The sequence below is a fragment of the Eublepharis macularius genome, chromosome 6 (assembly GCF_028583425.1).
Source record: "Eublepharis macularius isolate TG4126 chromosome 6, MPM_Emac_v1.0, whole genome shotgun sequence".
In the NCBI taxonomy this organism is placed as follows: domain Eukaryota; kingdom Metazoa; phylum Chordata; class Lepidosauria; order Squamata; family Eublepharidae; genus Eublepharis; species Eublepharis macularius.
The window spans coordinates 51,644,451-51,663,614 of record NC_072795.1 but is presented as its reverse complement, the minus strand read 5'-3'; the positions used below and the strand labels follow the sequence as shown (position 1 = coordinate 51,663,614).

General features: G+C 40.5%; 1 protein-coding gene across 3 annotated transcripts in view; it reads right to left on the bottom strand.

Moving 5' to 3' along the window:
• Window positions 1-8,991: 8,991 nt before the first annotated feature.
• PIK3CB (phosphatidylinositol-4,5-bisphosphate 3-kinase catalytic subunit beta) overlaps window positions 8,992-19,164 on the bottom strand; it is a 127,715-nt gene continuing 117,542 nt past the window's right edge. For all 3 annotated transcript variants that reach the window (XM_054983137.1, XM_054983139.1, XM_054983138.1), the window contains 5 exons: window positions 15,483-15,650; window positions 13,970-14,093; window positions 13,321-13,466; window positions 11,608-11,740; window positions 8,992-10,413 (listed from right to left, as the gene is read on the bottom strand). In XM_054983137.1, coding sequence (XP_054839112.1) covers window positions 10,276-10,413; window positions 11,608-11,740; window positions 13,321-13,466; window positions 13,970-14,093; window positions 15,483-15,650 — 709 coding nt within the window. In that variant the 3' untranslated portion in view covers window positions 8,992-10,275. The remainder of the gene's footprint in view (window positions 10,414-11,607; window positions 11,741-13,320; window positions 13,467-13,969; window positions 14,094-15,482; window positions 15,651-19,164) is intronic.

Genomic DNA, 19,164 nt, shown 5'->3' with positions numbered 1-19,164 from the left:
CTGTTTCAATTATCATAAAATCTGGTATAATTATCTGCTATAAAGTTATACCTGGTAATTATCTGGTATAAAAAGTGGATGCAACTCAGATAGTTACATTGCAGAAATTCCCTACATTGAAATGAGTTTTCTGCAGTTCCTGGTATGCAACTTATATCTTTGTGTTCTCCGTGCAAAAATGGAGAGATTTGTTCATCATTTCCTTTACTCTTGTGCCTTGTCAGGATTATTGTTTCACCAGTCAAAACTACATCCTAGCTGTGAAGCATCATAAACGAATAGTTGGTCCACTAATCCCCCCCCCCCCATATCTAGACTGCTATATAACTATAGCTATGATCTCATGCTTCCTTTTATTTTGAATGAACTCTTCTAACCCCTTTTGATGGTAAGACTTTCAGATGTCAAGTGATAATTATTCTGTTATCATCTAAAATGGAAACAATAACCTTGGAAGTATATTTATGTACTTACTGTGGCCAATCTGCCAAACCAAGATATAATAGATACTGGGTTATTTTCACCCTGTTCTTCCTTCAAGGAGCTTGGAGAGGCATGCGTGGCTCCATCCTCCATTTTCTATCTGAACTACAAATATGTGAGTAGATTAGGCTCAGAAACGGCGATTGACTCAAGATTTCCCAGTAAGACTAGGGGATGATGAATCAAGTAAGGCCATATGTGCTTAAGCCAGTGGAGCATATCTTCTAAAGCTTCAGTTTCTTTCTGCAGTGTAATTGCTTTCAACATGGACTAGGCTCTTTAAACATCTTTAAACATCATCTGCCTCTTTCAATCAGAAACTAACAATTTAATGAAACAATTACATCTTTCTTTTAATGTAGGAAAGCAACCATTGTAGTTTAAAAGTTGAGCAAAGTTTGTTTGCATCGTCCCCAGCATTTTTCCCAATGATTTCCCACTGTATGTTGATACTAAAAATTGTTCTTGTGCACTGATAATAATGTGTTAAGATTGCAATGTAATGCAACATACACAGGATTGTTAATCCTTAAATTCTATTTATTTTTTATATTCATCCATCCATTATTTTCATTTCACCATGATCTGATTACTTCCCCATAATGCATAACATTATGTATTGTTTCTTCTAAATTCAGACACACAGAGACAATCTAATGAGTGAGGGTACTATATTTTAACTATGGTTTTAATTTTGCTCTTTGACTAAAATTAAATGAAAGCCAAGATAACTTTTATTGCTGAAGAGGTTCAACACAATATTTTATTTTATACTCCCATCTTTTAAAAAAGACTGAAGGCTGACAACAACATATAACAAAATATATATTTTGGAAGTGAATGTGCAAAATGTGGATTTGGGGGGATGATAGAAGATTAATAGACCTTTAACTGAGATATCCAAAAATAAGTATAAACTGAGGAGAGCTTCAGTAGGTGTCTTAGAACTTTCAGTTCCTAAGTGCTGAACTCCAAACATTCTCTTACTGCAAGCTTCTGACCACTTAGTGTTCCTTGAATCTTACAATTATAGCAAAATAGTAAAGAGTCCAGTAGCACCTTTAAGACTAACCAACTTTATTGTAGCATAAGCTTTCGAGAACCACAGCTCGGTTCTTCAGATGCATCTGACGAAGAGAGCTGTGGTTCGTGAAAGGTTATGCTACAATAAAGTTGGTCAGTCTTAAAGGTGCTACTGGATTCTTTACTATTTTGCAACTACAGACTAAAATGGCGAACTCCTCTGGAATTATAACAAAATAATTGTTAGGACTGCATGATGATGATGATGATGATGATGATGATGATGATGATGAAGATGATTTATATACTGCCCTTCAGGACATTTTAACACCCACTCAGAGCGGTTTACAAAGTATGTTATTATCCCCACAACAAAACACCCTGTGAGGTGGGTGGGGCTGAGAGAGCTAGAAGCTGTGACTGACCCAAGGTCACCCAGCTGGCTTCAAGCGGAGGAGTAGGAAATCAAACCCAGATCTCCACATTAGAGTCCCGTGCTCTTAACCACTACACCAAACTGGCACTAACTTCCCACTCTTTGGGTACATCCATGTGCTTCCTCTACTGCCTGCTCTCTGGTAAATAAATTTATGCTGCTAGTCTTGCCCATTATTGTTTTAAGGCTGAAGATCTTTTCACAAGGAATTGTTGTTAACTGGAATTGCTGTATCACTGTTAAGCTTCTTCAGGTCAGTTTTTTGGAGAGGTGGGGTTGAAGTATTGGGACTGATCACTATATTACTACCTTACCTTTCCTTTTGGTTCAAGTTTGAAGCTTTCTTCCAATTTATCCAATGTATCATGCATCTGATGAAGAGAACTTGATTCTTGAAAGCTTATGCTACAATAAAATTGGTTAGTCTTAAAGGTGCTACTGGACTCTTTTTGATTTTGCTACTACAGACTAACATGGCTAACTCCTCTGGATCTTTGTTCCAATTTAAGGAGTTGTCTTCCAACTTAAAGGGATTTTCTGTTGATGGAAGAGCCACTTAATTTGGAGGAAGGGCAGGATGGCTGGATCTACTCCATTCTAAATAAATACCTGAAACTGCTGTCTCTGAAACAAGATTAACCCTTCAGCCAATTTGGTGTAGTAGTTAAGAGTGGCAGGAGTAATCTGGAGAACCAGGTTTGATTCCCCACTCCTCCACTTGAAGCCAGCTGGATAACCTTGGGTCAGTCACAGCTTCGCAGACCTGTCTCAGCCCCACCCACCTCACAGGGTTATTGTTGTGGGGATAATAATGACATACTTTGTAAACTGCTCTGAGTGGGCGTTACGTTGTCCTGAAGGCTGGTATATAAATCAAATGTTGTTGTTGTTGTTGTTACTCACATATCCAAGACTTCACTGGCTGTAGCAGTCATCCTAGCGATGGGCATGTCTGTTTGAACTTACTTTGAGTTCTTGCAGCCCATCATCCTTGAACTGAAGATGTCAGAATCAAGCCGATGACCTGATACGTTCAATGCAACGTGTGGTAGTTGACTGTAGAGATTTGCCACAGACTGTTCTGATCACTGTCTTGTCTCTTTCCTTTTAGTCCTCAGGAAAGGAATTTGCTCCTGGAAGAGAAGAAAAGAGGGTTGCAAAGAAAAACTTCCAAGAAGCTGAAAGCAACGCAGGAGGATGCGTCTTCACTGGAGCAGCCTCATTCTGGGAAGATGTGCCCCAAATGCGAAATCATCGTTTGCAAAGTGTGCAGAATGCTGCACACTGACAGTAGCTTCATTGCGCATAGCTTGTTGGACCACTATGATAAAGGGAGGCATTCCTTCTGCTGTTCTGAGACTGGATCTCCCCAAGACCACCACAACTGCAGTCACAGTCCTGGGCTGGATATGAGTCTGTGGCAGATCTTGTAGTTCCCTGGCATCGGAAGTGTATGCTCCACTCAGGTTTTCTCTACTAGGACACTGTCCAGGGGCAAAGCCAGAATGGGCAGTTTGGGGACGGTATCACTCTAGCTCCTCGATGCAGGCATTGAATAGCCCGCTTGAAACATTTTGCTCGTGCACAGGAAGCTTTTAAACCTGCCAAATCTGTGTCTGGGGTTAGCACGTGGACCTGCCAACAAGGCACAGAGAGGCAGATTCTCTGTCCTGTGCTCAGTGGAACAAATTGCAGCTGATAAAACAAAGTCACGTAACACAGATTTTGGCAAGTCAGGCTGGTTCCTGTAATATATATTTATTTGTTTGTTTCCTGTGGGTTGGTTTGTTCAGAAACTATTTTTGTTGCTTCTATTAAAGCTTTTTAAAATTAAAATTTCATTATTTTAAAAAGTTTGCACGTGTGTTTTATGGAGAATGATGGGGCAAAAAGAGAGGAGTGCCATCACACCCATCAGAACATCACTCTAGGGGTGGCTCCAGACAATCAGGAGCCACGTGGAGGCTGCTTAAAAGCTCTCTCTTTAATACAGGACAAGTATGTTCCTTTTTTATTCCTCTTGTTCTGTAAAGAACTCAGAGCAGCCTGCATGCGTGGTGCTGCCCTCTTCCATTTTATCTCCCTAACAGTCCCATGAGACAGATTAGGCTGAGAATGATGCCTCTGTCTCCCCATGAACTCTGTGGCTAAATGGAAAACTGATCTTTGGTCTCCCTAGAGCTGTTCTGGCCCTCTAACCACTACATCCTGCTGGCATTACACTACATGTAGACAGTGGTTGTAGCCAGTGGGCAACGGGCAGCTGCCTTGGCCCCATGCTTGGGCTTCCCCCCCAACCATCCATAGTCGTCCCCCCACCCCCCGATAGAGAGCAGAAAAGTAGTAGTAGTGCAGGCTCCTGCCACTTCCACTTGTACCCACATTGTCCGGTGCTTGGGCTGCCCGCTCCACCCAAGGCAGACAACGGGTGACAAGTTGACTCCCATCTCCCTCATTAGGGAGCATAGGCCACCCCTTGTTTGGCCCCAGCAGCAGGCTGGTGGGGGGGAGACAATGATTCTGGGGCCCCATCCTGGACTTTTGCCTAGGGCCCCAGAATCACCAAGATCACCCTCGGATGCAGAAGGTGTCAGCTGTAGTCCTGAACAGCTCCATTAGACCAGGAAGTATCAAAAATTCTGCTACAGAAGAGGGGTGGTTACTGATGTTTTAACTGTATGGGAATCACGTGCAGCCACCTCCATAGGGTTATAAGTGTCACCAAAGGTCTGGAGTCAGGTAGGGATACATTCTCTGCAGAGCTAGTAGTAAATTATACAGGCATGGTGTTGCTGGATCAGACCATGAATCCTGAGTCAGATATAAATTAAGCCTTGTATTGTGTTGGCAAGGCAAGGGCAGCCTGCCACATGCCTCTAGACACTGATGTTCTGTCCATGTTTTCTTTGAGTGTCTGACAATACAAGATGTAGTTTCTGACCTTGGTGGTTCTACTTGGTTATCACAGCTAATACCAAGGGTGATGTCTCTTGGCAGCTACTAAGTGGTGCTGCTACCTTTCCCGACTCCCTATTCTTTGTCAAGTGGCTTGTACCTAATATGACATGTCAAGAAGGGAAGCTGGAACTTCGGCTGGTTTCTGGACTTCTTCCACAATATATGGAAATAAAAGTGCTACAAAGAATAAGCTGAAGTAGTAGAACTTCATGAAAATGCTTGGATGCTTTAAAATGTCTAGACAGACACCGCTCACTTTGCTAAATAAAAATGGAATTATTCAAAAAGGCTTTTTACTCACATAGGTAGGCTGTATTGTAGAGAGGAGATCTCAGATGATCCGTTAATGAGCTAGGAACCATAGACTTCACCACTATGTTGTATTGGATTCCTGCTAATGCTATGTCTTTGTGAATTAGTATCTATTTACCCTATGACATTGTTTATGGACATGTTCTTGGTACTGACCGTACTAGTCTCACACTGTGTAATCCACCTTGAGTCTCAATGAGAAAGGCGGGGCATAAATGACATCAGGGCCTCTGAGAGGAATTTTATGAGGTGGTGCAAAAAATTTCAGGGCCCCTTTCCTACTCCATTAGTCATCTTATTTTTTTATCAATAATGATTTTAAGTATAAGGTCAAAAAAGTTTTTTAAAAATTGGCTTTGTATGTACTTAAAATGAGTTTTCCTTGCCTTTTTGGTGAAAAATTTCTAATGATAGCATCAAAATTAATAGTTCTGGCAATGTTTGATTCAATACTCAGCCTGGCCAAATCCACAAGATGTTCTTGAGACATTGTAGACCTTAAAAAATTCTTAATCAGCTTGAGTTTGCTAAATGATCCCTCTGCAGAAGCTACTGTTGCTGGAATTGTTAAAAAGAATTCGTAAGCTGACACAAACAAACAAGTCACCAAGTCTGTATTTGGTTAATATGTTCAACAGATCTAGTGGTTTTAACTGTGCATTTCCAAAATTTGCCTTATGTACTGAAGGTAAATGCTGCATTTCTGTCAAAAATCCTTATCATTAAAGTCAGCAGGATATTGTTTTGATAAAAATAAAGCTTTTTTTCTTTCAAGTCACTTTCAGACATAGTGAGGTATTTCCACAAGAAACTGAATTTTTCAGCCAACTGCTTCACAGCATTGCATCTTACAGTTAATCCTGCTATAACACTGTCTACCAAAACATAACACACGGACTTTCTGAAGTAGGCTTCTTCTGGTGAATCATGTTTCATTTGTTTCCAGCAAGTCTTTTGGGAATGCTTTAGACAATGAGATGTCACCATTGGTAACATAATTTTCTATTTCTTTTTGAGAAGGAAACTCAGTTGTGATGCAACCTATGTCAAGGCCTACAGTATTCTTCTCATTTTCTAAACTCACTTCCACCTGCACCTGAAATTCTGTTTCTTTCAGTTCATTTTTGTCATTTTCTGCATGTGCTCCTTTATCAAAATCCTGTACGTTATTTCTCAAATCAACTGCTCCTTGTTTGTTTGTTTGTTTCTCTCCAATGAGGACTCAATGCAGCCTACATCATTCTCCTCCATTTTATCCTGTAAGGCAGATCAGACTAAGAGTCCGTGACTGGCCCAAGGTCACCCAGTGAGCTTCCTTGGCAGAGGTGGAATTTGAACCTGGGTCTCCCTGCTCATGGCCTGACATCGTAATCCCTACACTGGCTACTCGTTACATGTTATCTTTAGCATATTAATTAGTTATTTAACTTTACTTTTAAATTACCTCTTTATCCAAGGAGTGGCCCCATCACCTCCCATGGTGAGCTTTACTGCAGAGTATCCATGTCTTCCAAGTCCAATGATCTACCTCCTATACAAAGGGCACTGCAGTTCTAGTTTCAGTATTCAATAAGGAATTTAATATGGTTAGAAAGGTAACTAGAGTAAATAAGGTATTCCTAGATTTACTCCTGCATCTTTTAAATCCTCACTTTATAAATAGTAAGATTAGGATGGTGGCTGCTATGACAACACTTATGCAAAAGTGATTTAGCCACAGGAGATTATCATCCAAAGTAGCAAGATATTTTGAGCTGTAGTTCCAGTCCTGTGAAACCCTCTTCCTAACGTACCCAGCATTCCCAATATTTGGAGTGCACACTGACCACCAACGTAATAAGAAAAGATGCTAGGGCATCTGGTGAGGAACCTATTCAGATGCCCTAACAGCATCTGCAACAACACTTCAGCTGCAGCTCTATGCCAATGGTGATATTGAGCCCAATTTGACCACTCTCAGTAAGAACTGCTTCTCAGTGGCAAGACACATGGATCCAAACAGGCAATTTCTTGTTGAATCTCAGCCTTGCAAGGGTGTAGCAAGAACAGAAGCCAACTCTTGGCTGATCAGGGTGTCTGCTGACCATCCTCCCACAAATTTCTTGCTGTGACCCTGAAAGGCTGGGAGAGAGTGATAAGCTGGTGGACCTAGAAAAGGGTGAGAAGTGAGAACAAAAGCCATGATCTCACCTCTCCAGCCTAAGTTCCTTACTGCCTTCCAGTCTTACAGGGATACAGAGTGAGAAGCGTGGGTGGGTGGGTGTGGTGGGGAAGAAGCACAGTCTGCTTCTATTGTGCCCCATCAAACTTCCCATTCTGGGATGCAGTGAAGTTCAAGGGTGGGGGAAGAAGTTAAACTCTGACTCTAACCTGAATCTCAATCAGCTGGGAGTTTACTTCTGACCAGTTACCTCCCCCACCCTGCCCCTTGCTTCCTTGCATTCCAGCAAGCCTGGGACTAAGCAATGTTTGAGCCCACTCATAATAACTGATCTATTTCCCCCTGGAAAAATAGAGTCCAAGATGGTGGAAGCAGTCAGAAGTTTACGCTTAGCTCATGGGTCCCCACACTTTTGAGCCTGTGGACACATTTGGAATTCTGGCACAGTATGGTGGGCAAAGCAACAATATGGCTGCCACAAAATGGCTGTTGTAAGAGATGGAGACGGCCACAAAATGGCTGCTACAGCTTACCTTCAGTCCCACAATGAAGATCTTTGTACTGCAGAACTAGTTTCTGCCAAAGCAATGTTTCTAAAAATCTGCACAGCCAATCAATCCTCCAACGGCCAATCAGAAGCCATGAAAAAGTCCCACCCAGCCCCATCTACTTTCTAAAAACAAGTGGCAGGTACCAGAAAAAGGTATCTGTGGGCACAATTGTGCCCACGGCACCATATTCAACACCTGTTACTTAGCTGATCCCCTAATCAGTTGGGAGTTGGCTTCTGACCCCAACCCCAGGAAAAACCACTAGGTTGCAGCAAAGCTGGGATTCAGTGAAGGTGGAGATTAGAGGGATAATGCCAACAAGTTCTGTTCCTTCGGACACTCCTGAAATAAGCCTAGTACCATCTCTCTTACATAAGGAAACAGGGAATACCCAGAGCTTGATTAGCTTGAAAATCAAGTTTTTACTGCCTGAATGCGATGTTAGCTAACTAGTCTTTAATAAGACAGAACAGTTCATGAAACGGATTGCTATTGTTTTGCACAGGGTAACCTGATCAACAGCAACATCCCTCCATATTATTTCACACAAGTACTTTTTATTTGAATGCAGTCATGACAGTTATTCCCTGTGATACAAAGGGACATATAACTGTACTTGCTAAATGGAATAGACTTGTTGAAATATCTTCCAAAGAATGCTCAAATCTCAAGCACACTGTGATAATGGGATGGATCCAGACTAAATTTTCCATCAATGGAACAGAAATGTCTTGCCTCCTCTTCCCACTGCAGCCCACTGATTTCCATTAAATGCTGTTTCTTTCAGACGGGGACCTTGAGGAGTGACATGATGGAGGTTTGCAGTGGAAAGGGGGAATCTGTGTCAATTTATTTAGGATTCATCACAGTATCTTTGTACTGAAAACTTTTCATACAATGTATGCACACTTATGTGATTACTCTAAGCTTTGCATCTATGTCATATTTCCCAAAGGTTGACACTTAACGTTTCCACAAGGCCCAATTCAGTAGTATGACACTTAGCAAAGAAGAAAAATTACATACATCTGTGCACAGTATTTTTAGAGAAGAACACATACACTTGATGAAGTAAAATGACTTTTAATTCAATTCCTATTTAAAATCATTGTTTTGATCCAAAAGGCAAATTTGTATATAATTACTTTTATTCAGCATCACCCTAAGAGCTACCAGTGTTCTTTGGCGAGTAAGCAGTAGCTGAAAGGCCATCTCGCCAAGTTGAATCTTTGAGCGAGCAGATCTTATTGCACTTTTAAATATGAATTGCTCCTCAAATAAGCACCTTAAAATATGGTACCTCAGTGTTAAAATAAATCCAGTTTCTCCACCTGTTATCTTAGAATGAATACAAACATTCTGGTCAAGATAAATAGTATCATTATAAGCATTTAGGAAATGCAGTAAATAACAGATCTGACTTGACAATGGAGTTCCATTTTAAAATGCTGCATTTTAGCATTTTTTATCATACACCTCTTGGCTTTTACATATAGTTGTGGTGTTTGAGTGCACATTCCTCATAATCAGGTTTTCTTTTAAACGTAGTTTTTCCATATACATATATTACACATTATGTGAGGATGCAGTTGTTATTGATGTCACTGGAAGACGGAAAAGTCATTGAAGTTCGTGCAAAAGCTCAGCTGGTAGACATTAAGTGGAGGAAAGAATTCAAAGAGTCATCTTCACGGTAGAGTCTTCCAAGAGCTCAAGGTTGTCCAACACATATATGACCCACTGAAGTTAGCATTAATGCTAATGGGTTCACATGAACAATAAGCTCTTTGTTTAGAGGATTGATCTCTTTAAATTAATTTTCCCAGTAGAAAGAAAAATCTCTTTTGGGGCAGCAGTGTAAGATAATAAGCAGCTTCCTGCTGTACAATGATCTGGCAGTTGTTATGTACAGTAGAACACAGTTATGCCAGTAAACACACACACACACGCACGCACACATACACACTTTTCTTGAAGCAAAAGTAAAAAAAAAAAAAAAACACTCACATCTGATTCTCCATTTAACTACCAGTTCTCTAAGATGTCTCTATCCATCCTGACAGAGTATATTCCCTAAACATTAAAAAACCCAAAATATTTACAGATTCGCAATGTATCAAAATAATAACATAAAAGCTTAGTAGGTAGCTTTCAGCGTGCAAAGTTGGCACAAGTAATTATGGAGAACGTTGGCTAGTTTTAGAAAACCTCATCAAAGCATTCCGAAGCAGAGTGCAAAATAATAGTTCAGGCAATATCCTTGGGTCCATTTTCAGAAAGGGTCTGTGGGTTCCCTTTAAAACATTTTACTGTCAGAGTAACATTCAGCTTAGTGCAAATTTATCAACAATTCAGGATCTGTAATCCTTCCGAACAGTGTGCGCCATCCAGTTCACTTTAGTAGTCCAGCTTTCTCTGAGTGCTTCATCAAATTTCTGCTTAAACTGCTTTAGTGCCTCTTCATCGTTCTTCCCTAAGGCGAGAGAATCCTAAAGGAAGTAGAAAAGCAGCATTTAGAGGATTGCTCTTTCCCCTTCACACATACCCAAGGTTTTCAGTTTGCCACTTGTCTATGGTTACTTTGGTCCTGGTTAAGTACCACCGTTTTTCATCACTCATATAGAATAATGCATGACTCATTATTCTTTGTAGACAGCAATCTGTGCTACAAAAGGGGGAGACAGACATTAACTTGTACTGCCTTAGCTTCTCTCACTTGAATGCATATTGTTTCTTGGGAAGTGTCCCTTACAAAAAGTGACCAACTGGCTTCAAGCTTCACTACTTTGGGCTGCTGACCATCTGAGTATGAAGGGAGTAGTGGAATTTTATTGGCAGCTTACTTCAGGTCTTCAAGAAAGCTCTGAAGACAAAGGCAGGGCTTCTGATTTGAGCACCAAATTGAGCAGCACGAGGCCTGGGGAGAAGTTAGCAAACATTTTGAAAATGAAACATGTCTCTATAATGCTATGGATATTCTTTATTTCTTAATTTGTAGCATCTGTTATTCCAAAGAGCTTCAACAGACAATAAGCAGATACTCCTGCTCACTATGATCTGGCAATTGTTATGTTCAGCAGAATACATTTGTGCCAGACAAATAACATATAAAGCAAAATTTCCTCTGGTGCTCTGTTTAACAACAGTTCTGGAAAAAAGTGAACCACTATACAGGCATAAGAGTTCCATGTTTTCCTACATGAATGCTTTTTAATGCATGTATTTCTACTACCGAATACCCTGACATCAAACTCCTTTATACATGCAGGATCATGTTTATGCTATGCACTCATTGAGAGTTCAATTGCAATAAACTGGCAACCAACAATCTGCAAATGGGAGCAAGGTTTTCATTTCAAAAGATTAAACTCTGCTGAGAGTGGCTATTACAAAAACATTAAAAGAGCACTGCATCTTAGTCTGAGATACCAAAAGCAGGCCTATATAGTACTATGATAAGAGTACAAGCGTTGCATGCAGAAGGCCTTACTTAAGAGATCTGCAGTTAAACAATCAGGTATAAAGAGACCACCGGAAGAACTGGAAGTGCTGCTCCAAGTCAGATCAGGCTGTACTGATAGCTTTCTCACAAAATGAGGAATGCTTTAAAGCTCTGAGTTACAAATATCTTGCTGAATAAGTCAGTGTAAGATTATAGCTATCTATACGTATAAGAATTTTACCTTTAGATACTGGATGTCTTTAACAGAGGTCAGCTCTGGAAGCCCAGCTGTTAACATCAATGCAAAGAGAGTGATGAACAGGTTCCCATGTCTTCGCAGAATCAAATACGCTTCTTCACAACATTGTCGGAACCTTAGGATCCACAAAGAACACATGCTGTGAAGCAGGGCAAATAAAAGTGGTCTAGACTCCAGGCAGTCTGGGCTGGTTCAACACAGGACTGGACTTATCTGGTGCCACCGAACTTTTTAACCTACCACCTGTTCCCATTTTACACCACTCTGCAAATACAGATTGTTACAAAATGGTTTGCTTTTCATACTACTCTATAAGAGATAATCAGAAAAGCATTACAGTCTCTGGTTGCTAGAAGAAAGGAAGCCAAATACAGCAACTGAAAATGAAATACCAAAGGAAATTTAACATAACCAAGGGACAGCTGGGTAATTCTCTTTTATGGATTCTGGACCTTTTCCCATTCAAGACTGTATGAGAAGAAAGGCCAACTAGATGCTAGGATGGTTTGTGCTGTGGCAGCAGCTAAGTCATGAGTAACCGCCCACCCCCCACAAAACTCTGTTATTTGACTTAATCAGTTAAAGAGATGTCAAATAAGACATGATTCTATGTTTGCAATCACTATATACCTCCATTATGTAAGTTGTCAAGGGAAGCATAAATGTTTGAACTGCACCCTTAGTAAAAAGGATAGTTGTTCTAATATGATCTTTTAAAACTTTTATTCAATACATAGCTGAATGTATTTATATGTATTTTCATGCCATACCGGGTGTGTTTATATGGCTATTCCTGCTGCACAATGATCAGGCAGTTATGTACAGTAGAACACAGTTATGTCCGTAAACACACACACACACACACACACACACACACACACACACACACACATGCACGCACGCACTGCTACATACAGCAGTTGGGCTTGACAACGGAGAAAATTTAATAACATCTTACAATTTGAATGGGAGTTTTAAAAGACAAAGCACATGAATGAGTATGAAAATCTTTTCAAATGTGTCATGACAAAGCCATAATGTATTTAAAAACAATTCTAAAATATTATTTATGAAAAAGGACACCAGGGAGCTTTATATATATATTTAGATCATGGTTAAGCAGCCTCTTTAGGAACCTGCCCGAGGCTGCTTATAAAATAAAGTAATAAAAACAAAGCATTTAAAGATGTTAATTAAAAGCTAGCATTAAAAAGCCCCAGCCCAGTATAAAAGCATGTATCATAAAAACCGACCACAGATAGCTTAAAACAATAGTACAGCGATCCCTGGCACTGACCCTAAGTTCCCACTCTAGCTGTGGCTGCCCGAACAGGCTTATGTTTTCCATCCCCATCTTGCAAATTGTTGTGGTACCACTGCATTCTGCAGAAGGCAAGCAGGCCATTATTCTCTAAAAGCAACAAGAACACATCCTTGCCGCAGCTCATATTTGGTGCAAGGGCATTCCAGTTTTAAGAATTACAGGGTCGCAGAATGGGAGATAAGGGGCGAAGACTGCTTAGTTCAACCTTTGCTCTAAAACAGTGTCTTGAACAGCCAATCACTACTGGTTCCTTCATATGTTTTGTATGGTTCTTTCAGTGCAGTTTATTTTATTACATGCTGAATTCCTTTTATAGCAATGAGGTAATTGAAATTACCAATGAAATTATTTTGATGAGTTTTAATACTTACCGGCCAAATTTTTCAGTGTTTCCAGTTTTCCCTTGCTGAATGACATGTATAAAATCATAGGTAAGAATGAAAGGCACTCGTTCCCTTTTAATTCCAAATTTGGATTTGAAGTTTCCAAGAATATGCCCAAAATCTATATGGAAGAGCTGGAGAAAAGGTTTGGAACAGAAATTAGGAAGCTATTTAATTCTGCTGTAAATTTTAATCTTTATTCACTTCAGTATGTAATATGGATAAATTTTCTTTTAAATTACTTCTTTATAACAACTGCAAATGCCCAATAATTGTGTGTGATTTTACATTTTGTCATCTTTTTAAAATAGATCAACTAGACCCATGCTACTGTTATTGCAATAATTTAACATTTATATAAAACTTTCACTGTTAAAAGGGCTTCACATACAATGGCTCTGAATGGTCAACTCTCTTAAGCCACACCATTTTGATATCTAGGAAAATATATAGGAAAGGATTCTTTTATTGTTAGAATGGTACACAGTTTATAGAAGGGAGGGGATCTACATGGAAACAATCTTTTATAAAGAGGAACACTTTTGTTTGTATCACTGGCTGAAAAGCAAGTGAAGCATAGGAAATAAACGCTAGTGAAAGACATTCCACTGAAATACTTTGCAAAGGAAATTCTTACCTGACCGTTCTTCCTGACCATGATATTGTCACTATGTCTGTCTCCTATGCCCAGCACATAAGTAGCTACACAGTAGCCAGCACAAGAGAGAGTAAATGCTTCAATGGCTCGATCCAAGTCATCTCTACGTTGGACAGGAAAAAACAGGATTTCAGAGAAGTGCTTGAATTATGAGTAAGACACTGACTGCTCCCAATAGCCCCAGGCAGAGCATCAAGTAGTGCCTTGCTAGACAGACAAACAGAAGCTGCCATACAGCTACTTCATGTATTATCAGCTAGTGAACATATTGTGGATTTTTGCAGTATGCTCCCTGAACATATTAAATGACTAAATAAGTTTCATGATGAAAATACTTTGGACATCTGCTACAGTACTTTATAAGGTTCATTGTGATGGCATACACGGAACTGAAACATTTATTTATTTATATTGCTTTTATGCCACCTTTCCACCCAACTTAGGGTCCTTCAGATAGTGAACAATCAAAACCATTAAAACAAGATTTTAAAAATATGTATTAAAAGCAATTAAAAATGAAATAAAAGGATAAGGATTAATGAACGACTGCCAACCTAAACAGATAAGTATTCACTCACTAGTGAAAGATAATGATTGAGGTGAAATACATTCATTATATGCCAGGAACAGAATGGCTGCACAATTATTGCATGAGGCCTTTAAAGTTCTAGCAACACTGTCAGAGTATTGTTCAAAATGGAATTTGGGGTTTGAATAGTCGCCTGAGTTTCAAGATATGGCAGGGACTACTGAAAGCATTCTTGGCTAACTTGTGCAAGTGATAGTTTTAGTCTGCTGCACACTACTGCAGCATACAAGCAGTTCTCTGTGCCTTGTGGTAGTTTTGCATCTTCCCTACTAAATCAGAGTAACACCTGAGAAATGAGCAAGACTGTAGGCCTATGTCCTAGCCAGTATCATGGACCCTTGGCATAACATTAAATCCCACTGCCTGTTGTTTGAGAGCCAGTGTGCTATAGGGTCTAAAGTGTGGGACTAGGATCTGAGAGGCCCAGGTTTGAATCCCCACTGTGCCATGGAAGCCCACTGGGTGACCTTGGCCATCACATGCTATAAGCCTCACTCACTTGACAGGATTGTTATTAGGATAAAATGGAGGAGAACGATATAAGCTGCTTTGGGTCCCCATAAATTTGTTCCTCAGTGTAGTCAGCCATGACTTAAAGAGATTCTGAGGGAGGTATAAACACCCAATCGACATGACTGTTACTGGAGAACCCCAGCAGGAAGAGACCTTCCCAGCTGTTCATTTTTACACGGAGAGCGCTGCGAAAGAACTATTCCACTGGTAAGGATTCCACCCCATTCCATTATACAAGAGCAAAGGAAACTTTATGCCTAACAGACTGGCTGGATTCTAACAGAGAGTTCTGCTGGTGTTGGACAGCTTTACTGCACTGTAAATATACCACACTAGTATGTGGTCTGCTGAAAACCGAAGTTATCAGCCAAATACAAAACTACAGCTTACCCTGAATTGTACTCCTTAATCCAATTTAAGAGAGCATCTTTGTTGAATGCAGCAGCAGCAGCAACATTACTACTATTTAGTTGAATGTCTGCAATGGTCTCAGCAGCAGAGACAACCTCGATTAAACCAGAATGATCTCCTGTTGCTAAGCAACCATACGGCAAGATTCTGTAAAAACAGCAATTATTTTTTTAAAATTCAGTGTATGTAATGGTTAGAGACAAACGCATAGGCTAGTTTGTGGGATAAACTTTCAACAGTTCAGAAACTAAACACGTGTACATTCAGCATTTCATAAACAAGGTTAACAGCCATGCACTTCTAATATTCTGACAACAGATGGTGCTCTTTTCTTTCATTTGTTAGCAAATCTCCAAGCAGCTAAAAGGGAACAATAGCAAAACAGTAATAAAGGAAATCCACCCCAATTCCTGCAACATACAAAGGAACAGGAGCTTGATCCCTGTTCGACAGCCACTTCAATTTATCTTGCAGGAAAGTCATTTAATCTCAAGTCCTTTTTGTACTCAAGTGTATATCAGCCCCAAGTCTGCCAGCCTTTTCATGGCTGATGGGGAGTCACTGCTGTTGTGAGGATGTAGGTATATAGCAAGGAAGTGAGTGACACTGCAGACAGATACATGATGAATCAGGAACACGGGGAGGGCAGGATTTCTAGCTTCAGGAGCAGGTGATTTCATATCCAGAGTGATACAGAACAGACATTTGGGATTTCTATCCATTCCGTAAAAACTGTACCTAAAGGAGCATACAGGCTAAGGGATAAACCAGGGTGCACCAATGAGGTGCCTATGGGTGCCATGACACCTACCTGTAGTTTCCCTGGTGCATGCCAACTTTTTCAAAAAACGAGCAGGGCTGCCCTCATTCAAGTGAAAAGGGTTTCTATGTTTGCAATAGCAGCTGCAGCCACGAAAGGATCCGTAGGGCTAGTAAGCACCTGGGCATGAGCCATTCTTCCTTCAGGCATGTGTGTTTTTTAATCCTTTTCTCTTTCTCCCTTCCTTCCTCTTCTGCGATTCTTTTACAAAGTGAGGGTGGAGGTATCACATGTTTGGCTCTGCCTCCCCCCAAGTTCCAAAGTTGCCCATAAAAAAAAGGTTAGGGACTCCAGCCATTGATAAACAATGGCTGGTAATTGCCTTAAGTAGGAGAACTTCCAGAACTAAGCTGCTCTGAGTATGCAACAGACAGTAGGGTATACGCTGAACAAATGAATCAAGTTTCACTAAGAGTTACTGAATCATTGTAAGAGAATGAGGCAGAAACAGACAGCTCGGCCTACCGTTCAGGGAAAACACAACGGTGTTCTATAGAAAGTACAATGTTCAGCAGATAGGAAAACACAGAACAATAAAGCCACAAAGGCAGTATCACTAGTTCAATTGGTTGAAAACCAGCCACCATCGGTAAAAACAAACATATGTTATAATACCATCATCCAAGAATCAACATTCATTTATGACAGCAGAAGTCAAGCTTATCTGCCACTTCAGTTTTCATAAATATTCACATCAGAAGTCCGATGACTCCACACCTCCCCCCACACTTCAACCTCTTTATCTTTAGAAATTTTCCACGTCCTCCAATTCAAAATTTCCCATGCAATTAAAAATGACAGATTCTGAGTCAAGGAGAGCACACAACAGCTACACTTCTGGAATTGCTGCCTTCACAATATAGAGAATCATGTCTGAGTTCTCTTTGCTACTTTATCATCTTAATGTGGGTTTTATTAGGTTAAAGTACAATGCTGCTGTACTCATGACATTTCAACCCATCCTTACTTGCAGCGTTCCCTGGGCATGCTTCCAACAACTTCCTCTTCAAAAGCCGGCAATGATGAAAGCTGCTCTGTCCCCAGAGGATGGTACGCTCCCAAATGGAGGAAAAAACATCCTCGTCAGAGAGACAGTTTGACAGGAGTCAGGCTGGGGACAAATCCTCAGGGCCCTGTCCACCTCATCCTTCCCTTCAACATCTGTCAGTGGGATTCTTTTGTACCTTTTTCTAAAACTATACAAAGACAACTACTGACAGATGTATAAACCAACCTCAGAAATGAATTCTATTTTCCTCCTGCCCTATGTAACTTCTGCAATGTCCCTCTAGATTCATAACAATTCAGTCTATCAATTGAAGTCCTGCCTGTTAAAAACAAATGAAGTATAGTTTGGTCTTTTGTAATGTCAGATCCGATCTCTAAATTTATTCTCTCTTTTACAGAGGGTCATGCAGAAAGCCCCCATCCCGGGCTTAAAGAAAATCCTTTGTGTTCATGACTGTTTCTTTGATTTATTACATAAATTCACACTTGCCATCATGGATAGTGGGAAGGTCCAATTAAAGCACTAATGACAGGGGGGGGAGAGATAAATATGATACAGGTTTATAACATTACGCATAGGGTGGGGAGAGAGCACTTGGTTTTCCTCTCCCATAACACTCAAGGGCTCCCAGCAAAGCAAGGAACTTCTTCAAACTTCAATCACAGTCATAGGATGTAGTGATGGCCACTAACTTTAAAATGGGATCAAACCAATCCATGGCATATAGGTCCATTACTGGCTATCAGCCATGATTACCGAGTGTAAGCAGACACGGCATACCCTCTGCATACCAGTTCTAATGATGTAGCTACAGGGAAAGGCCCTGGCCTCCCTCCATGTCTTGCTTGCAGGCCCTCTGGGGCCACCTGGCTGGTTATGATGTGAAACAAGATGGGCCCTTGATCTGATCCAGGAGAGCTCTCCTTGTGTTCTTTATTTATACAGATGCCTTGGACCAAGATGAAATATGAGGTATACATATTGTTAATAAAATAAATTATTAATATCTCTGAATTTCCTAAAGGTCTAGCTATGGAACCCTTAAATTCTTTGTTAACTAGCATCTCTTTTGTTCTCTAATCCTTTGTCTATGTTCTTATAGTAACTGCACTGCTTTGAAAATTACTTATATGCTCACTCAACACGAGTTTACAAGAGCCTTCTTACATTTTTTAAAAAATGGAAAGCCTTTATCAATATGAGTTATTGGTAGAGGGGTCTATGCTGGGCCTGTGATACAGTTAGAAGGCACACATCTATTTACCTGAAAGGAAGATGTGCTATCAAGAAAAAAGGGGCATCTTAAATGCACATACAGGTTAGAATTATGTATTATTATTATTATTTATTACATTTCTAACTCGCCCTTCCCACAAGCAGGCTCAGGCTCAGGGCAAGGTACAGCAGATATAAAAATATAATACAAATATTAAAACAATTCATAAAACAACAGTTCATCATAAAATCAACAACAGATAATAACTGTCACAAGATGGCGTCAATTCCAGATTCCTGCCCATCAACATACAGGGGGAGGGAAGTGGACAGATAATATACTGCAACCCATACGTGGGTCAGCAAACGAATGGGCACTACATAGCCCCGTGCTGTACCCATACGTTGGGCAGCCAGCCAGTGGACACTGTATAACCCCACACTTAGTGGGAGGCTGGTGGGAGGCTCAGTGAGGATCTCATGCTGGCCTCAACCATATGCCTGGTGGCACATCTCCGTCTTACAGGCCCACCGAAATGATAGAAAATCCTGGCAGGCCCAGGTGTCCTCAGACAGAGTTCCATCAGGTTGGGGCCAGGACCAAAAAGGCCCTGGCC